Source organism: Zootermopsis nevadensis, unplaced genomic scaffold, assembly GCF_977971745.1.
Source record: "Zootermopsis nevadensis isolate Lab colony 2312 unplaced genomic scaffold, Znev_1.0 Znev_ptg000008l, whole genome shotgun sequence".
In the NCBI taxonomy this organism is placed as follows: domain Eukaryota; kingdom Metazoa; phylum Arthropoda; class Insecta; order Blattodea; family Termopsidae; genus Zootermopsis; species Zootermopsis nevadensis.
Window position 1 is genome coordinate 4040543 of NW_028259140.1, and position 17993 is coordinate 4058535.

Consider the following 17993-nt stretch of genomic DNA (forward strand, 5'->3'; position numbering starts at 1 on the left):
TTTGTTTGTTACGAAATTCATGCGAGTTATACTAGATTTCACAAAATTTGGCAGGTGAATTTTGTGTCATAGTGAGAGCTAAAGAGTTCACATAGCCACTGTTTGGTTGTTGGTAGTGTACGGTTTCCCTCACAGTTCTCATAAGTTAACAATTTTGTTAGGAAAATAGGGTCTTGTGGGTGGTTGTTTTATTTTACATATAAGCCACAAACTTATTTTTTCAGGTATTTATTTTTCTGAAATGGAGAATGGAAAAGATAAGTTTGTTCACAATTTTCCAGCTTGCAAAAGTTTTCTTCTGAGGCATGTGGTGTTGAACCTATTGCAGTTCAATGAACTGTTAGTAAGGGACATGTAAGCAGTTATTTGGTCTGAAGCACATTGAGTTCTTAATTTAATGTTTATACCATAGGTCCCACCTATTCCCCTTAGGTAAAACTGATTCTGATTGTATAGATGTAAAATATTTTCTTGACATGGACAGCATATTTTTTTGTTTGGTTTTTGTTTTGTCTAGTAGTATTTATCTTTATAGTGTAAGTATAGAATCTTAGACTTTTTAGTTTGACAGATGCAGTTTATCCTTAAACATTTTAAGGAACTTCCTATCTTACTTGTTCTGTACAGTATTATTTTGTTTTATTTATAGGATGGCAATACACCTATCCATCTAGCATCGCGTGAAGGACTTCTGACAGTTGCACAGACTCTTTGTGCGTTTGGTTGTAATGTAGATATTGCTAATAAACAAGGATTTTATTCACTACATCTTGCTGCTAGGCATGGCCATACAGAAATAGTCAGGTATAGTGTTAAGACACTCCTAATAAAGTTGTCCTAGTTTTTATTCTAGAATGCTGAGCTAAATTACATTTCATTGCTAGGTTATAAATTTATGTTAATTAAAGTATAACATTGACAAGCAATAGATTTGTAGGACCAGAAATTTGTGCAATAGAAAAGTGGATTTTATGAGTTGTAACCAGAACTTCTTGTTTGGTACAAAATTTCAAAATTATGCAAGGATTGTGTTATTAGGTATGATGCATCTTACGCTTGTATTTGAGGGCTATTGGTGACAGTATAAGTATAGTTAAAAAGGAGTTGTGAATAATGAGGAAGGAAGTTGTTGAAGCCAGTCTTAATGTATTGTCCTGACTACCTTGTTTATATTACAGTGCTTAACCGACTGTATGCTGTATTTCAGGTGCCTTTGTCTAGCTGGCTGCAACATAGAACAAAAGAATGGTGATGGGATCAAAGCAGAGATTACAGCACTAAAACACGGTTACAATGATATTGGCGACTTGCTTAACAGGCTGAGAAATGTATGTGTTTCTAACTGTAGTGGTAGTTTTTTTGTAATAAATTATGGAAGTTATTATATGTAGAATTAATGTCTTTGGTTACTGGAAAATTAGATTTGGTTAGAATCGGATGAGCAGTCACATGGCAGAATTAGTTGATATGAAGAGCATTTGGAGATGCAACAGTGATCAGCGCGTGAGTTTTTTATGATTCCCATTTTAAAATTGAATGAATTTCTTGTCAGATGTGATGAATGTCCTGTACTCATTCATCAAGTATGAGAAATGTATTGATAGTTTAAATGCATGATTTAGTTTGTAATGATACGAAATTAACCATCTGTGAAATGCCTGAAGAGAATTTCTTATGGCTTGGATCAGATGATTTGAACTGAATATTTGGGAATAAAATTTAAGAATTTATGCCATATGTGTGTAAATTTATTATTGTGTGGATAATTTGTGATGAAGATGATTATAAATTTTATTTTATCCTTTAGGGTTCACACCATGAGGAATTAATAAAGCAGTTGATACCTACTTCTCAAACTCTTACAAGGATAAATGTTAAGTTTTTTGGTCATTCTGGTGTTGGAAAATCAACTCTAATTGAATCGCTCAGAGCTGGTTACTTTTCCAGTTTTTTTCGCAAAAGTAAGCCATCTGCAGGAAGCAATACTGGAACAAGTAAGTTGTAAGATGCCAGAAATTTGTTCAAAAGTTAAAGGAGTGCCTTTACAGAGAGTGGCTTCAGAGGAATATTAATTCTGAGTTTCAATTTGGTGTTTGCTTAGGGTAATAGGGTATGGTAATATAATAGCAATGTAACAGAAAACTAGATCTCTCTTTTAGGGATATATGAAAAGTAAAGAATTAAGACTGTAAGGTTACTTATGTGTTTTAAATAGAAATATTACGGTAAGGTATTAATATTATTATGTTTATATATATATCAGTATCTGAAGTGCCTTTTTAATCTGTTTGTTGTAGATGGGTCAACATCCCCTGGTAGCAAAATGCAAATAGAAATGGATGTAACATCATCTCGTAGTTCCCTGAGTTTTGACACTTATAATTACCAGTACACACGTGGCATTGATGTTCAGCAGGTAATCATTAGAAATTGTTTAATTTGCAGTACAAGTTCTGATTTTCCAAATTCCATCTGCGAATACACACTTGTGGACCTGTACACTCCTTCATTCCAGCCCCACCTTGGACACAGCAAGCTTTTTTTTATTATTTTCATTTATGACAAACTCCAACAGTTATTTCAGGTCAGTGGATCTTGTTATATAAATTAGAAATTAAATGTCTTGAGCCAGGAAAATTTACAGGCTATGGAGTATTTAAATGACAAAAGACAAAGATTGCCTGGAAAAAATCAGTTAGCCACATGCATGGGTTAGCTCTTGTGCCTCTCATTGTTGCCTGAAATCTTCATAAGTAACAGATTTTTGTTATAATTTTAAAATTTTAATGTATTGTATATGCATTCTTAAAAAATGCACATTATTTGATATTGCTGATTCGGTCTCAGATGCTTTATTTGGTTTTACATTTTTAGGTTTCAGTCTCTGGTGTAGGAGACCTTACATTATGGGAGTTTTCTGGGCAGGACACCTATTTCCTTGTATATGACCATTTTCTGGGCAGCACAAACTGCTTACATGTTGTGGTGTTCAATCTAGAGGATTCTGCTAGTGTGCAATATCAGCAGTGCTGCTTCTGGCTTTCTTTCTTGCAAGCACGGATACCACCCACAGAACCACTTGGTAATATATTTTATTATATCATCATTTAATCCTTTCCATGATGCAATTGAGATATCTCTAAACAGGTTGCTACTAGGTGTGGGTTCTTGCGCACGCGGGGGGGGATTAATAATTCACTCGCTTTTGTTTTTTAAAGATGAATGATCTAATGATTTATGAATAGCTTTGGTTCCAGTGATTGTTTCTTGTGGGTAACAATTATTTTGAGCTATAACGATGTTGTCTGGTACTGTTAGGTTACTGGCTGCCTATACCACTGCTTGAGATAGCAAGTATTGGCGGTGATTTCAAAGTAACAGTTGTGAAATCACTGTCGTTGATATATCATTCATATCTTTGTAGAATTATTTCAGTTGTATATGGACCACCGATCTCTGCTTTACATATTACTGTTAATTATTTGCAACATCACATTGAATAATGCATGGAGTTCAGGTTTACGCACATTGTGTATATTGCTTTAATAAAGTGGGATGGTTTTTGCAGAGCTATTGACAAGCCACAGAAAAAGAAGATTGCTGCCAAACTTGGTTTGTGCTATAAATTTTGACTACAATTACAATTTATGTATACATTTAATTAATAAGGACTGTAGTAATGTCCAGATGTAAGTCCCTTAGTGTTAATGGTGACTGTAAGAACAAATTTAAGATTCAGGCTTTTCTTCCTCATGTTCTGATTTGCTCATGTAAGTAAAAGTACAAATTTTTAGGTGATCGTGGGGTGGCAAGTAGAGTGGCACAGATTTTGCTGGTGGCAACACACCCCGATACTTCACGCATACCTCGTACACCCCAAGGCAACTATATCTGTTCCCAGACCGAAAGGTTGTTGACACAACTCATTGGCAAGTTTGGGACACGGTTTGAGCTTCATCAGCAAGTACTTATAGTGGATGCTCATGTGTCTAATTCACCAGGCATCAGGGCTATAAAGTCTTATTTAGCAGATGCCAAACAGAAAATTTTACAGGTATGCACTTCAGATGTATCATCTCTCAAAAGATTCGTAGAATAATTTAGTTCAATATTACAGTAGAGTGCTCCATTTTTGATTATTCTTTGGTGAAAAAAGTTTAGAATTGTCCATATTTTTGTTGTCCCAAGGAATAATCTGGTTTTTAAAGTCTTAAGGACTTCACATACATTTTCAATATGGATTGAAAGGTCAGTTTTAGTTGTAGTAGCTTGACAGGCAACTATGCATTTGGTGGAAAGTGTATGTTGTTAAATCAGTTATGCTTGGGAACTAATATAAAAGTTGAATCCTTTTGTTACTTACTCCTTTTTCTTGCAGAACTGTTTATTTTAATTGCTGTACTTGAAAGTGTCTAACCTTTTTTACAGAATATTTAAGGCTTCTTGCAGCCAGATTTTGTAATCTGTTTCAGAACTTATGTTTCCTAAGATGTATAAAACAAATTTAAAAAAATAAATAAATAAGCTTTTACAATCAGTCAGATTCTAGCCACTTACTGGGGAGAAAATTTCATATCAAATATATTCTTCAGAAAAGAGTGGGGGTGAGGTATTGGGAGGGAGGGGGAGGAGAGTGATTGAGGATGTCTAGGTGTGGAGATGTTTTATGAAACATAAATTACTGGAATCTGGATTACTGAGTTATTGGACTTTGCCATTATCTAAATATTCTTAAAACAACGTTTGAAGACCAGATGTCTTCATCTTCAGGTGTAAGGAAGAGGGGAGGGCACCATCTTGAAAGGAGTAATATACATCCTGGATTTAATTGAAAATTTTTGTGATTGTTATCACAAAACAGAAATTCTCTGATTGAAGTTGGTTATACAGTCTCAAAACTCCACTTCACAGCATGTTTGGTATGAATATTTATAACATTCTTCATGTTTCTTAGTATCACTTGAGGAATCAGCCATGGAAGTTGAGTTGGTTGCATTTTTGTGCTGTGTTTTTGAGTTTTGGTGTGAATAAGCTTAGTTCAACCTGAACAGCTGTACATTGGATGCAGGGTGGTGGAGTTGGGCGGGTAAAGCCTCATGGTGCAGGTCACAAGGAATATAATCTTCTAACCGAAGTTGCAGTCACGGACACTGGTGGCCAGTTAAGTAACAAAACACCTGCTTTGTTGCAGTTTGCAGTCATGGTGTGCAATGTGATTGAGGCTTGTTGTGATATGTTCCATTCTAAGAACAACAGATCTTATTTCAGGTGTTCTGGAAATCATGTATTACACAACTGTAATTATTTGTGTAAACTGCACATTACATTTTCTTATTTGAACAAATAAAGTAATAAGTTAAATTGAATTTCCATTTCTATTTGGGATACCTAAGAATAAATGGAAAATTAAAATTGATATTAGTAAAATAGTTAAATAGTCTGTGAAGGTTGAGGTTCCATAATAACTGCGACTGTCTTAAACATCTGAATAACTGGTGATAGATTGTAAACTTTTTTATTAATTTCTTTTCCCTGTAATCATTAAGTAAACCAATAATTGTTAATAATATAATGATACTTAATATTAGATGTAATGCTTTTTCCATATGTATTTATAATTTAAATACAGGTTGCCATCTTTGATAAAAAGTTTAAAAACACTGTGTTTGGTCATTGTTTTGATGTTTGTGTTGGAAAATCCAGGTTTAAGGAAAGAAAAGAAAAACTGAATGTGTGTGTTGAGGTATATTGAGTTTTGTGGAGTATCTGTGAATTTCCAGAACCCTGGAACCCATGTTTCTGAACAGACTGCTGTATTGGCAGTATATTACAGTGTGTTGTCAGTTACATAACAAAACACATTCCATTCAGCACCTATAGTTAAGTGTGCACTTGAGAGGCTTTTTGTGTCACTTGGCTTCAAGGCTGCATTATAATAAAACAAGGCTTTTTCACTTCAACATCATTTTATTGGAATTTTACCAGACTGATGAGAGTTGATGTTTTAACTGTTTTTAAAGTTAGATTGTGTCTGTTGAGGTGACAACATGCAGTGACTGTGTGTTAAAATGCCATTTTTTGTTTAATTATATATTGGAATATTATTTAGTTATTTATATTGGTACTTAACAACATTTTCTGGGGAAACATTTTCTCCAGTTCTAGGCACTGATTCACTGATAAATAGGTCATAGTATTTACTCTGCTTGACAATAAACTGATCAGATTTAACTTGAACCCTCTCTTTTTGGCTATTTTGTGCAACTTTCCATTGAAATCTTCTTATTGTAGTATAATTCTCATCACATAAAACAATTTAAAAATGGAAAAATGCAATGTCATTAAAGTTTTTTTGAAAATGTACAAAGTCCGTGGAGAGTGCATTATTGGGTATGCAGTGTAGGGTGCAATTTTTGTTTTATACTTTTGAATTGTGACCATATTATACTCAATTTGCATTTAAATAGGACAATAATTACAAACTTCAGTAGTATTATTTCAGTAAAGGTCTTTTAAACATGAAATGAACTTACTGTGATGTGGTCTATAACATTGTACTTGTTAGACTGTTTTCTAGGACTCTTAAAATTTTAGGTGTTAATGGGTGTTAAAAGCCTTGAAAGAAACACAAAGATGCCAAGTCTGTATCAGTATGTGTGTGTATGAGAGTATCTGATATTAGTAACAGCAAGAGACAGACAGACAAAGGGATAATTAGTGAACACATACAGTGTTAGTAGTTTGGCACTTGCCGTGTTAAAGCTTCCTGTTTGCACTTTGTTATGTACATCTACCAGCAACACATTTAAGCTACAGTAGTGTCCACTTTAACATGTTCACTGTTGCTATTACACTCACCATTAACACCTACACTTACCTTTCATCAATAAGTAGCAAAATTATGTTTTATGAGCAGTGTCATTTACTGACATATTGTTCTTTCGCCCTGAGTATAATGAAATGATCTATTTGCAACATCTGAAGCACACTTCTTTTATTAATAAATTTCAGAATGCTTTCCTTGTTTGACAACTAAATACTAATTGTAATGTGTTTGTTTTTGATGTACAGAGCCCTTCGCCTCTGGTGTCTTGATCCATGACTCTTCTTAATCTGTGTATTGAATTGACCCCTTTTGTCATTGTTTCCTTATTGGATGGATATTTTGTTCTTCTGTAGATTTTTAGAAACATCAGCCATTTTCTAGAGATGAATGTCTGGAAGATACACCAATCAGTATTTATTATGTGGTAATTCAGTGGAAACTCAGTCATACAATTGATTGCTTTAAATTTTAGTTTATGCTGACTTACTTTTAATTAATTTCTCCTTAAGTTGGGTGGGTTAAGGTTTCTTATTTTTAATTAATCTTTATTTAACAGTTCTTAAACATTGGTGCAAGGCATGTTTTCTGTATTGTAGGAAATTGCCAAGGTACCTTTATAGAAAAATGTTGCTCCTTTTTCTATTATTTACTCGTGTATTCTCTTTTGTATGGCGTCAGTGTGGCATGCAGTATAATCTTAAGACTGACTAATTATTAGTTACATTCTTTTATTACAGAGTGTGCCAAAATGGACAGGTTTTTTAGCAGGAGTTGTGAACTGGTTGCCAATTATACGACGGAATTCAGCAACTTTTCCTGTGGTGCCTTGGTTCACATTTGTTGATTTGGTGCACTGTAATGTGAATCCATTGGCTGGTGAGGAACACATGAAAGAATTGATCCAACAGCTGCAGCTTATGGGAGAGGTGTGTGAGCTTTTTAAGAAATGTTTCCTGTAATGGGTTTAGAATTAAAGTGGGGAAATCTGCTGTTACTATATTGCACAAACTGTAGTCAATAAAAAGTTGTAATATACCTTGTACTTTGACCTGTAGGTGGTGTACCTAAAATCTCAGTACCAAGATCTAGTGTGTATGCAACCTCGCTGGCTATGTAGCAGTGTGATTGGTCAGTTGCTATCCCTGGATTTTGTGGCTCAAGCTAGAGTGACAGGTTGCTATACTGTGGATGACTTTCAAGTATCTTTCTCAGAATGTGATGCCCTTGATATTTTGCAAGTACTGGAAGCCTTGCAGATATGTACTCAGGCAAGTTGTGTATGTAGTATCCTGCATCTTCCCCTTTATTGTAATATCTGTTATAATGTGCTATAATGAGAACTCTTTAGAATTTATTATAGGCTTTGTAATCTTCTCTTGGAAGTTTTATATCAGTTAATTATTGAGGCCACTGTGATTTTATGTCAGATGTATTATGAATACAGCCTACATTACTATGACTGTTTATAACACTTGGAATTGACTGTTGATGTGTTTTTATGTATTAATAATATTAATAAATTATCATAATTCTGCTGTTCAGAATGTTTCATAAGTGTCCTCTGGATTGTATTCTACTGCAGTGTGAGAATGAAGATGAGCTAGAATTTGAGTTTCCATGTTACAACTTTGTGGAAACGCTTGATGGACTCTGGGATGCCTCAGATCCTCGTTACCGCGATCCGGATAGCTGCTATGGTGGAGTGAAGCTGAAGTCGCCTCCAGATACTTTTCATCTTTTACATAGTATTTTTCCACGTATACAGGTTAGACACATCCAGAGATGTAAAATACCTGGGAATTTTTAATTATGGGAAAAGCCATTGTGTGCAGAACCCTAAATATTATAAATAATACCATGGAAACCTTAGGTGGTATGTGTGTGTCTTTAGGATATTTAACCTTTCTTCTTCTTCTTCTCAAGCTCTACAGTCCACTGTGAAGTTTGGCTTCCTGATATTTAACTTTTAGTTTATGTCATTTAGATCTCATTCATGGACATGGGATATCCTGCATTGTAGATAACTAGGATATTTCCAGTCCTGTGTTCTCATTGTTAAAAATTTGCAGGTCCAACTTCGCCGAGCAATGCAAAGCCTTGGTGATCCAGATAGTGATCTTTACCAATGGTTTGAGGGCTCAAAGTTATGTTCAGGTCTTATTGAAAGTCTTATTACACTAGAAGACGATGGAGAAGCCATTGAAATGAAAGTCCGAGGGCCACCCACTTCAGAATTAGCTTGTTTCTATTTCATAGAAGAGCTCCTTGGCATTGTGGATCAGGTATAGCTCTAAAGTATTAAACTCAGTTTTTTAGAATTTGTTTGATTGTTGTTCAGCTGTGTTTGTCAGCAGAGTTCTTGGATATCATCAGATGAGAGTAGTTTTGTTCATGGAAGTGGAACATTTTCAGGTCTTGCTGGAAATGAGTCCAGGTTTACTGATTGAGAAGCATGTGCTGAGTGCAGAGCAACTACGTCTTCACAGTGATTTGGTTCATTGTTGGTCACCTGACAAACTTATGGCTTGCATTTTGCAGCCATCCTGCCTCAATGCGAAGCTGCTCAACCCTCTTACAGGGAATCATGAATCCCTTCTTGATCTGGTTGGATTTGGAGCATCTGAGGTAAAGATGACTAACCTGTTGTGACTCTAATGTCGACCAGTAAGGGTATAACTAACTGGCCCCACTCTTTATCTCTAATGCTTCTGTTCTTTTAATATAGGTGAATGAGGTCATACTGAGTGGAGATGAATTACCTGTCACAGCCTTGTCGACTGTATGTCGGCAACAGTTGTGCAAGCTCTTGGATCCTCCTGATCCGTTGGGGAAAGATTGGTGTCTGCTAGCTGTGCAACTGGGCCTAGGAGACAAAATTGCATTGCTGGATGCAGCTGGAAGCTCTAGTAGTCGAACTGCAAAACTTCTAGATGAATGGGCTAAAGATAAAACTTCAGGAATTGGTAAGCAGATACATGCTACAAGTAACATGAATCAGAGAATAAAATTCAATCGGAACATATATGATTTTCAGGCACAATAGCAGCGTTGTTTTGATTTTTCTAGCATGTTATGCAAAAAGGAAAATGTATAAGTCTGATTTTGTTATACAGTGCCTTTCATTTCTTTTCTTTCCCTTGTTGCTGCAGTTTGTTTTTTAATTCGTTCCTGTCTATTTTCTTTGTTGGGGTTTGCACCAGTCCTGTTCTACGATGTTCCCAGTCTGCCAACATTCCTAATATTGCTCTGAGGGACTTCATTTCTGTCCAGAGAAGGGTTGCTATATGGAGCAAATAAGAGTTTGGAGTTTTATATGCTTGATCAGAAAGTAAATTGTATAAAAATGTAATGTATCAGACTTCACTGTAATTACACCAGTAATATTTAACTGTTCAAATTGATTTCCTTTCCTATACAGAACTGAAATGCAATGTTGCCATCCTTTGGAGTTGTAATGCCTGTAGTGATACTTAGCCACACATTCAATATAAAAAAGTACTTTCTAAGGCTGTTCATTTAATTTATGGACTGAAGCTGCTACCTCATCAGTTGCTCATGCACTGCCAAAGTTTCAGGAGAGGTCATTTTGTTGAACAACTGGCAACATATTTGAAGAGCTTTTGTGTCATTCTGCTATACCAATTGAGAATTGTGCATTTTCTGAATATATTTTGAAAGTAATTTTATTGTCTTTTCATACTGTTACTTTAGAAATGGATGCCTTGAAAACTGAAGAATTATTAAGCAGTTTTCAAATGGCATAACTAGTTAAGGAGGGGCAACAGATGAATGGTGAGGATAGCCAATACTCTCAACTGACTTTAATTAAATTTGTTGTGTAAACGATGTAATGAATCAAGTTAATCAAATTTCATGCTGGAGATTCTAACATCTGGTGTCTGGCTTTGTTGGTCATGCCCATGCACTAAATGAAGAATGCATGGACAGTGCTGTGTTCATTGAGGCATCAGCTGCTGAAGAATGCATTGTGAACAGATTCCTATTATGTGCATGTTTTGATTTAGCATTAAAATTCATCTCTCATTCTTTACATTCCCCTGTTATACATATTTACCATACGTAATTCTTTGCAGGAATGCTCGTCAGGAAGTTGCAAGATTTAGGTCGCGATGATGCTGCAAAAATTCTGCTGAGAAGTGCACCTCTTTATCGCATTGTTCCAACCCCAGTACATCAAGATCCACCTAGTAATGGTTCACAGAACTCATGTTCTAATCTTTCACGATGATCATGTGACTTTTTATATGAATAGTGTAGCTTATTTACAAGCTATAACATCAGTAAACATGAAATGCAACGAATATGGTGAACTGTCGCTCAATATCCCTCCTACTTCATGTACCTAATTATCCAGCTTTATGCACTTAATGAAGTATGCTTTATGAAGTTATGGTTTTATATTGATTCAGCTACAACTGACTCTTTAAAAGAACTTTTGAAAAGAGCTACTCTAATGTCCATTTGAGTAGGAAAACAATGAGAAAAACTGATAAGATATAATTAATTCTTGTTTCCCGTCCTATGGCTGTGTGTCGTGTAGAAAAGTTACTACTTTGTAACAGTTACTTAGACTGGCATTTCTCATGCACAAAATATCAGACTGTGTTGTCTTTAGAGCAGAGATGAGCACACTTGACATTTGATGGGCCTTATGAAGAAACCTTTATATATTTGTGGACCAGACCAAAGAAGATATCTATATAAAATTGTATAAAGCCCTTGGATGTGTTATGTTATAGAAACTTTTGGTACATGTTCTTGATATACAGAATGTTCCATTTAAAATGCAATCCTAACTGCTACACTGCTTCACACACAAAATTACAAAACCAATTGAAATATTAAATTCTTGAAGCTGTTGCACTGCTTAAAATCAGTATGGCTGTTATTTCAGCTGTTTTGTTGCTCATTAAGCATTTGTCACAGACAAACACTTCCTGTGTCCTGAAAATTAGGTAACATTTGATGTATTGTCATATTTGGTACGTCATTTTTAGGATATGCGTTGCGAAATATTTCATGAAGTGCAGCAGATGATTTCAAGTGCAGTAGTATTTGAGAACAAATGCAGGTCCTGAATACACCATGTTTACAATTGAACAGCTTTTGTGTTACTTGTGTGAGCAGTGGCCTCGTAACCAGGGTGATCTTGACTTCTGGGAGAGGATAGGAGGGAGTATTACACAGGGGTGGACCTGCTTCTGATTTCATTTTTATATTACATTAATTATTTTTGGGTTGCATTTTAAACAGTACACTCTGTTTAACATTCCTTTTCTGGCTGGTTAAATTAAGGGTTGCAGTCATTTTATGTGCTGTAGTTTGACTATCCTTCCATTAACGATACTTTATCATGTGTTAGCAGACTAGATAATGTCATTTGGAAAGTTTAAAGTATCTTGAGTCATTGCTAGGAACATAGTTACTTAATAGAACATTGAGTCATTAGCATCAAATTTGTTCAATCCATACTTGGTGTATAATTGAATCAGCTGTTGGTAGCAGCACATAGAAGAACAGATTTTACGTTGTCTATTAAATGCACATTTTGGAGTGTTCAAAGTAATTACAAAGGAATATGTTGTAATTTTCTGGAGAAGGGGCAGATATGCTGATAAAATCCTTATGTACATGTATGGTGGGTATACCACATTATGTGTAAAGGGCAGCAGTCTCATCTCTTGTGTGCAAATGATTATATTTTATACTGCACAATTCACACACACACCATAATGCTTTCCATAAAGAATTGCTCATATGTTGCTATTGTGCCACTTCATTTTCATATGATATAATAAGAGAAGTGAGCCTTTATTCGAATTAGTAACAAATTACTATTCCATTTAACATATGCTTGTTTTTCAGGCATGCCATAATTTTGCCTTTTGTGCACAGTGTTTTTTATTCTATAAGACATACATGTTTCATGAGTGTAATATTTATTTTTTTCCCAAGCCTAATTGAACACTTGCCAGTAATCATGGTCAATTCAGTATAGCTTTAATTGTTATGTAATTTGTTGCTTGAGGTTATAATGTTGCTACTTATAAAATTAATTAAGTCAGTTAATGTTGTCCTATGTGTTGTGTGCTATGAAATGTATTCAAAGTGTTAATTTATTAAGTGATTTTGTGTTGCAATGTAATATTTGTTTTTCCATATTGTGTCTGTTAATAAGGCCTTTTGTATTGTACTTAAATTTTGAGGGAAATGTTTGCTATTTTACATTTAGCTGTCTAGTCACTTTGTGATATGGTGGTAGTTTGGAACATCTATGAATACATAAATGATGTGTACTTTACTTAAATGAGAAGAGGCTGTAAAATATGAATGTAAAGAAGCTTAATTTTTTATTCTTATATCAAAATTGTATAATTTTTGAAGCAGTTGGTATTTACTTCTTCAGTCCATTCACCTGAAAAAATCATATTTAATATCACTGTATTTTGCACTAATTTTTTTATATGTTACTGAATTAATTTTGTATTGATATTTGAACATTCCATTACTGAATTTAAACATGGTAAAAATACAACAACAACAACAACAAAAATACGAAGTGTATAACTAATAATGCAAAGTTTTATTATTTTAGTCCACTTCTTTGAAAAACCTTGTCCAGAAGTCTTTCCATTGTCTTATGTCATTGCTTGGGTCTCTAAGGCTGTATAATTGTGAGTGATTAACCCTTGATCTCAATTTTCTTTCAGTCTGGTTGGTTTTACTTTTTACAAGATGTTTCAGTGCTGCATGTTAGACCTAAACAAACTTATTATCATCCATTTAAGGTATAATATACCTGCAGTTTTTCTTTGTTGAAATTTGATGTTTTCCAGCATCAACTATGAATTAATGTGTATAGTAGTCCATTTTTAACATATGTTAGCATTTTAAGCCATGGTAGTTGTGCACAAATGCCCATCATTTTAGAGACCGCTTTCATCATCAGGGGAGTAATTCTCCTGATATGGCTTGTTGACAGAAGATATTATTATCAGCATGTATTTGCATGCGGAGCAAAAGGAATATATAATTAGTGAAAATTCTTGAGCAGTAATGTTAATCCTGAAGTAGTCATATGATTTCTTGAAGCCATATTTATGCAGTGTTAATCATAATAAAGTTAAGGCCAGGAACAGGTAGGGGTATAAGTCTATTAACAAGTGTGTCTAATTTTATCGACCGAGGACCGATACGGCCAATCCACTGCCGGTATGGATAGCAGTATTAAAACGACACGCACGACGCCATTGATATCAGTGGTCTTCGGAGAGGATTCTGTGACCTGTACATTGTAATCTGTGGTGATATGTGTTTCTGTAAGCGGTGGTGGCCTGGAATGTGTGTTTTATAAGCATTTTAAGATTGAGGTTAGCTTGATAAAAGTACTCCCCAGAGTGGCATTTATAATTATGTGTAATTTTGGGATTTGAAAAGAGTTATATAATGCCCTGGATTATTTATATGATATTGATAAACTCCAGATAACGATTAATTTAGATAATATGACTGATGACTGGAGCGTTTGGAATGATCTCTCAAGTCTTCCAGCAGATCCTCCAAAAATGAGACTAATATGCAATAGGTGTAGGTAAGCGTTGCTAAGATCATATGTTTGCTTATAGATCAGAATATTTCTTTAGCAGTCGTGAATAAAATGTTACTCACATACAGGATGGTTAGGTTACTTTTCGAATGTACGTAATATGCATTTGCGTTTTTGAATTACTGTTTACGTATGGAAATTACACAAGAAAGCTGAAAACTCCTATTTCGATATATTTTAGGTTAAATACAATGAAAAGGGGAGTTGTAACGAGACCGGAGATCAACTTTGGTTTATTCAGATTAACTTGAATATGCCATTCCATGAAATGTTCTGGAATAATGAGATGGCAGTCTTCTGGGGTGTTGCGCCTTTAGTCTAGTAGAAAATGACCGACTTAACCGAGGTGCTTAATGCCTCCATAATTATGACCAAGTTGAAGTGGCTTGGAATGAAATGGTAGTTCACAATTTTATATCACACTTTTTCACATATTTGAAATCATATACATCAAGAATATTTTTGTTACATTAGTACTACATCTGCAATTATATTTTACTGTTTTATAATAATTTGCTGTTTCAGACGCCCAGCCAAAGTATGTTGGTGCACCTACCTTCCTGCTTCTCCACTGAATACACAGTGTCGTATAATTATTTTGCAGCATCCGGCAGAGCAGCGAAGATGTCTTGCCACAGTGCCAATGTTATCCCTTGGCCTTGCACCAGGAAGATGCCTTATTTTTCAAGGAAAAAAATTTCCACAAAGCAGGTAAGAACAGCAGATTTTGGTTAATATGCTGTCAGTAGCTTCTTTCGTGCTTCTCCACATTTTCTACATTATGCCTTTTCTAAACTGTAACATTTTCTAAGAAATTTACACCTGTTTTATGTCATACAGATATTATCCACAAACCCTTGACAGCAGTGGATTTGTCTGATATTTTTTCTTACAGGCATGAAGGGCTAGAAGAAATTTTGGAGTCTCCAAATTCTGTCCTTGTATATCCATCAAAGGATGCTGTGAATATAGAAGAATTGCCACCTGTGTCTGAAATAGAAGATCCGTACAATTTTATTCTGATCGATGGAACTTGGCCTCAGGCAAAGGCAATTTATCACAGTACTCCACTGTTACACAAACTGAGACAGGTACTACACTATTTTTAAAGAAATAAGTGTTAGAATATACCAGATGTCAAAGATGAAATTCACAGTGTTTCACTTGCATTTGTAGATATGGACTATTATCTGTTAACTTTTTCCCAGAAGAAATTAGCATTAAATGGACAAATGTTAAGCAAATCCAATCCAAGTGGCCACACAGTCTTCAGCCATCTATATATTGATATCAAGGGTTCAAATCTTATGTGGCACATGGATGTTTCACCATGTTTTTGCCATCCTATTGAGATAGAGGCTTTATAATGCATGGTTCATGCATCTGAGGAGTCGAGCTGCCTGTCTGAGTAGGATTTAGATAGCCTGTATTATTATAGGACTTATTCAAAATGTATTTGACAACACAAATTTTCAGTAAACTGTACAATATGACTGAGGCACTGTGGATCTGTTGTAACATCTGTCCTGCCAATGTTGACAAATGTAGGATGCCTTTCAGAATTAAGTAATAAAATAGCACCAAGGAAAATAGTATAAAATGACATTTACCTGATAGTCCATTTTTAAATCTAAGGCAGTAACTGACTACATTACAGTACTGATGTGTAATGAATAGCAAATGGCTGTTTGTAATTTTTGTGGGTTATGATGATGCATGTGTATTACAGAGTTGGTATCACATAATATGTTGATCAACATAATGACGGTTTTGTTAATCTTCTCTCTGAACCCTGGAGACTGATGAAGTGAAGACAAACACATTCTGTTTTTTATGTATGGAAATTTATTGCAAATTAACATTTATTTCTTTTGTTATTTATCAGATTAAGCTTGTAACGGGAAGTACAAGTGAGTATGTGATCCGCACGCAACCCACAGATGGCTGCCTGTCAACACTGGAGACAGCAGCAGAAACTTTAGCAGTGATAGAAAGAAATAATTATATAAAAAGTAAATTATTACAACCAATGTTAGCTCTTTGTGGCTTTCAGTTGGATCATGGAGCAGTTACACATCAGAGCACTGAGTATAGAATAAAACATGACACATATCCAAAGCAAATTGGCAAAAGACTTAGTAAGTTACTGAAGAAATGTTGAATAGTGGGAAGAAGTCTGATTCATTAAAAGATGTAAATTAGTTGATATGGGGAAGTTATCTGTTGAATCTTCTTTCCTTATTTTATACATAATAAAAGATGTTAATTATATTGATATATAAATAATGTGATGATTAATATAAAATTTTAAAAAAATGTTTGTAAAATCAGTATGAACATCTCTGAATAACCAAATTCCACAAACAGTGTGTTTGAAATGTGGATTTTTCAACTAACCTTTATTGGTTATGTGTCACAGCTTAAAAGACACATGGTTCATTTGGCCATGTGTTACAGTAATGTTCTACTAAACTACTGAACTGTTAAACCTTGAAGTTAAAGTCTGTTAAATTCTCTTTTACATTATATTAAGGGTTAGCATTGCTTCTTCAGGACTTGAATTCTATTTCTAATTTAGTTTAGAAAAATGAACTCTTGAGTAATAACCCTATTACATTAAGCATAAGAGACGATGTTGGTGGGGCTGGATTATAAAACCAAAAGTTGGCTGTTGTATTAACAGTGTACTCTGCAAGACGCTGGTAATGTTCTCAAACAAATTCCTCAGTGTCACAGTAAGTCCTGATACTTCAGGTGGGAGGAAAGAAAATTTTCACAAATCATTTTTACTGATTTTCTCAAAAATGTGAAGAAATATGATTATACAGTTTACACATGAACATAAGGCTGAAATGAGAGTTTTACTAAATTACAAGTAATGTGTAATACAGGCTGTAAAGTAGCAATAATATTGTGTTTATATTTTTGGACTTTACCCTGGCACTGGCACTGGCAAAGCAGAGAAGGAATACAATTAGAGTAAGGAAAGGGACTGAAAAGAAAATCACATTTTTTAACTAAGTAGTTGAGCCTCTACAGGGCGAGTGAAAATTGTTCATATTAAAACTCGGTATGTTACAGGCATAAATAAATGTCCGTATTCATGGTTTTGCTTATTCATCCTGAGCTCCTAAAAATGTATTATGTATTTTATATAAAATGTTTTCTGTGTTGTTCCTTTGTGAATTTTGTGCAGCTTCTCAACATTTAACCTATATGTACAGTGTTATTGGCCACTTTTGTCTAGGCCTCATGTTTAGCAACATTTTATAAATTTAGTTTTTTTCCCTTTATTTTGTTGTGTGCTCCCATACCCTCCATTACTAGTAGATACAAAGGCAGATAGTGAAGGGAAAGGTCAGGAGCTGAGAGAGGGAAAAGAGAAGAAACAGTGAAACAAAGCGGAAAGGTTTGTGGCAGCAAAAAGTGTTAATGCCATAGAAGAAAATGCAAAATTGGTTGTTCATTCTGTTTTTTAAACTATGTAGCATTCAAGAACAAGAGAATGTGTGGATGGAAATTCTTGAAATTGGCACAGAC

At 34.7% G+C, this 17993-nt stretch overlaps 2 protein-coding genes across 11 annotated transcripts in view; both read left to right on the plus strand.

Annotated features, from left to right (window-relative positions):
- The window catches only part of LOC110830966 (death-associated protein kinase 1), a 25527-nt gene extending 12106 nt beyond the window's left edge, over positions 1 to 13421 (plus strand). For 6 of the 9 annotated variants that reach the window (XM_087344872.1, XM_087344871.1, XM_087344875.1 and 3 more), the window contains 14 exons: positions 650 to 804; positions 1208 to 1328; positions 1808 to 1994; positions 2298 to 2416; positions 2875 to 3082; positions 3795 to 4054; positions 5069 to 5158; positions 7561 to 7752; positions 7882 to 8103; positions 8409 to 8591; positions 8896 to 9108; positions 9239 to 9451; positions 9552 to 9789; positions 10921 to 13421. In XM_087344872.1, coding sequence (XP_087200998.1) covers positions 650 to 804; positions 1208 to 1328; positions 1808 to 1994; positions 2298 to 2416; positions 2875 to 3082; positions 3795 to 4054; positions 5069 to 5158; positions 7561 to 7752; positions 7882 to 8103; positions 8409 to 8591; positions 8896 to 9108; positions 9239 to 9451; positions 9552 to 9789; positions 10921 to 11075 — 2556 coding nt within the window. In that variant the 3' untranslated portion in view covers positions 11076 to 13421. The remainder of the gene's footprint in view (positions 1 to 649; positions 805 to 1207; positions 1329 to 1807; positions 1995 to 2297; positions 2417 to 2874; positions 3083 to 3794; positions 4055 to 5068; positions 5159 to 7560; positions 7753 to 7881; positions 8104 to 8408; positions 8592 to 8895; positions 9109 to 9238; positions 9452 to 9551; positions 9790 to 10920) is intronic. The other 3 variants (XM_087344874.1, XM_087344876.1, XM_087344877.1) reach the window with 3 other exon arrangements.
- A 666-nt stretch (positions 13422 to 14087) lies between these two features.
- Positions 14088 to 17746, plus strand: Dtwd2 (DTW domain containing 2). Of its 2 annotated transcripts, none has more exons than XM_022066430.2 (4): positions 14088 to 14438; positions 15058 to 15164; positions 15294 to 15544; positions 16339 to 17746. In XM_022066430.2, the coding sequence occupies exons 1-4, from the start codon at positions 14353 to 14355 to the stop codon at positions 16612 to 16614; spliced, it is 720 nt and encodes a 239-aa protein (XP_021922122.1). In that variant the 5' UTR covers positions 14088 to 14352; the 3' UTR covers positions 16615 to 17746. The 2 variants fall into 2 exon arrangements, with proteins under 2 accessions (XP_021922122.1, XP_021922120.1); XM_022066428.2 differs by having other exon boundaries at positions 14093 to 14438; positions 14979 to 15164; positions 15349 to 15544.
- Positions 17747 to 17993: the final 247 nt, after the last annotated feature.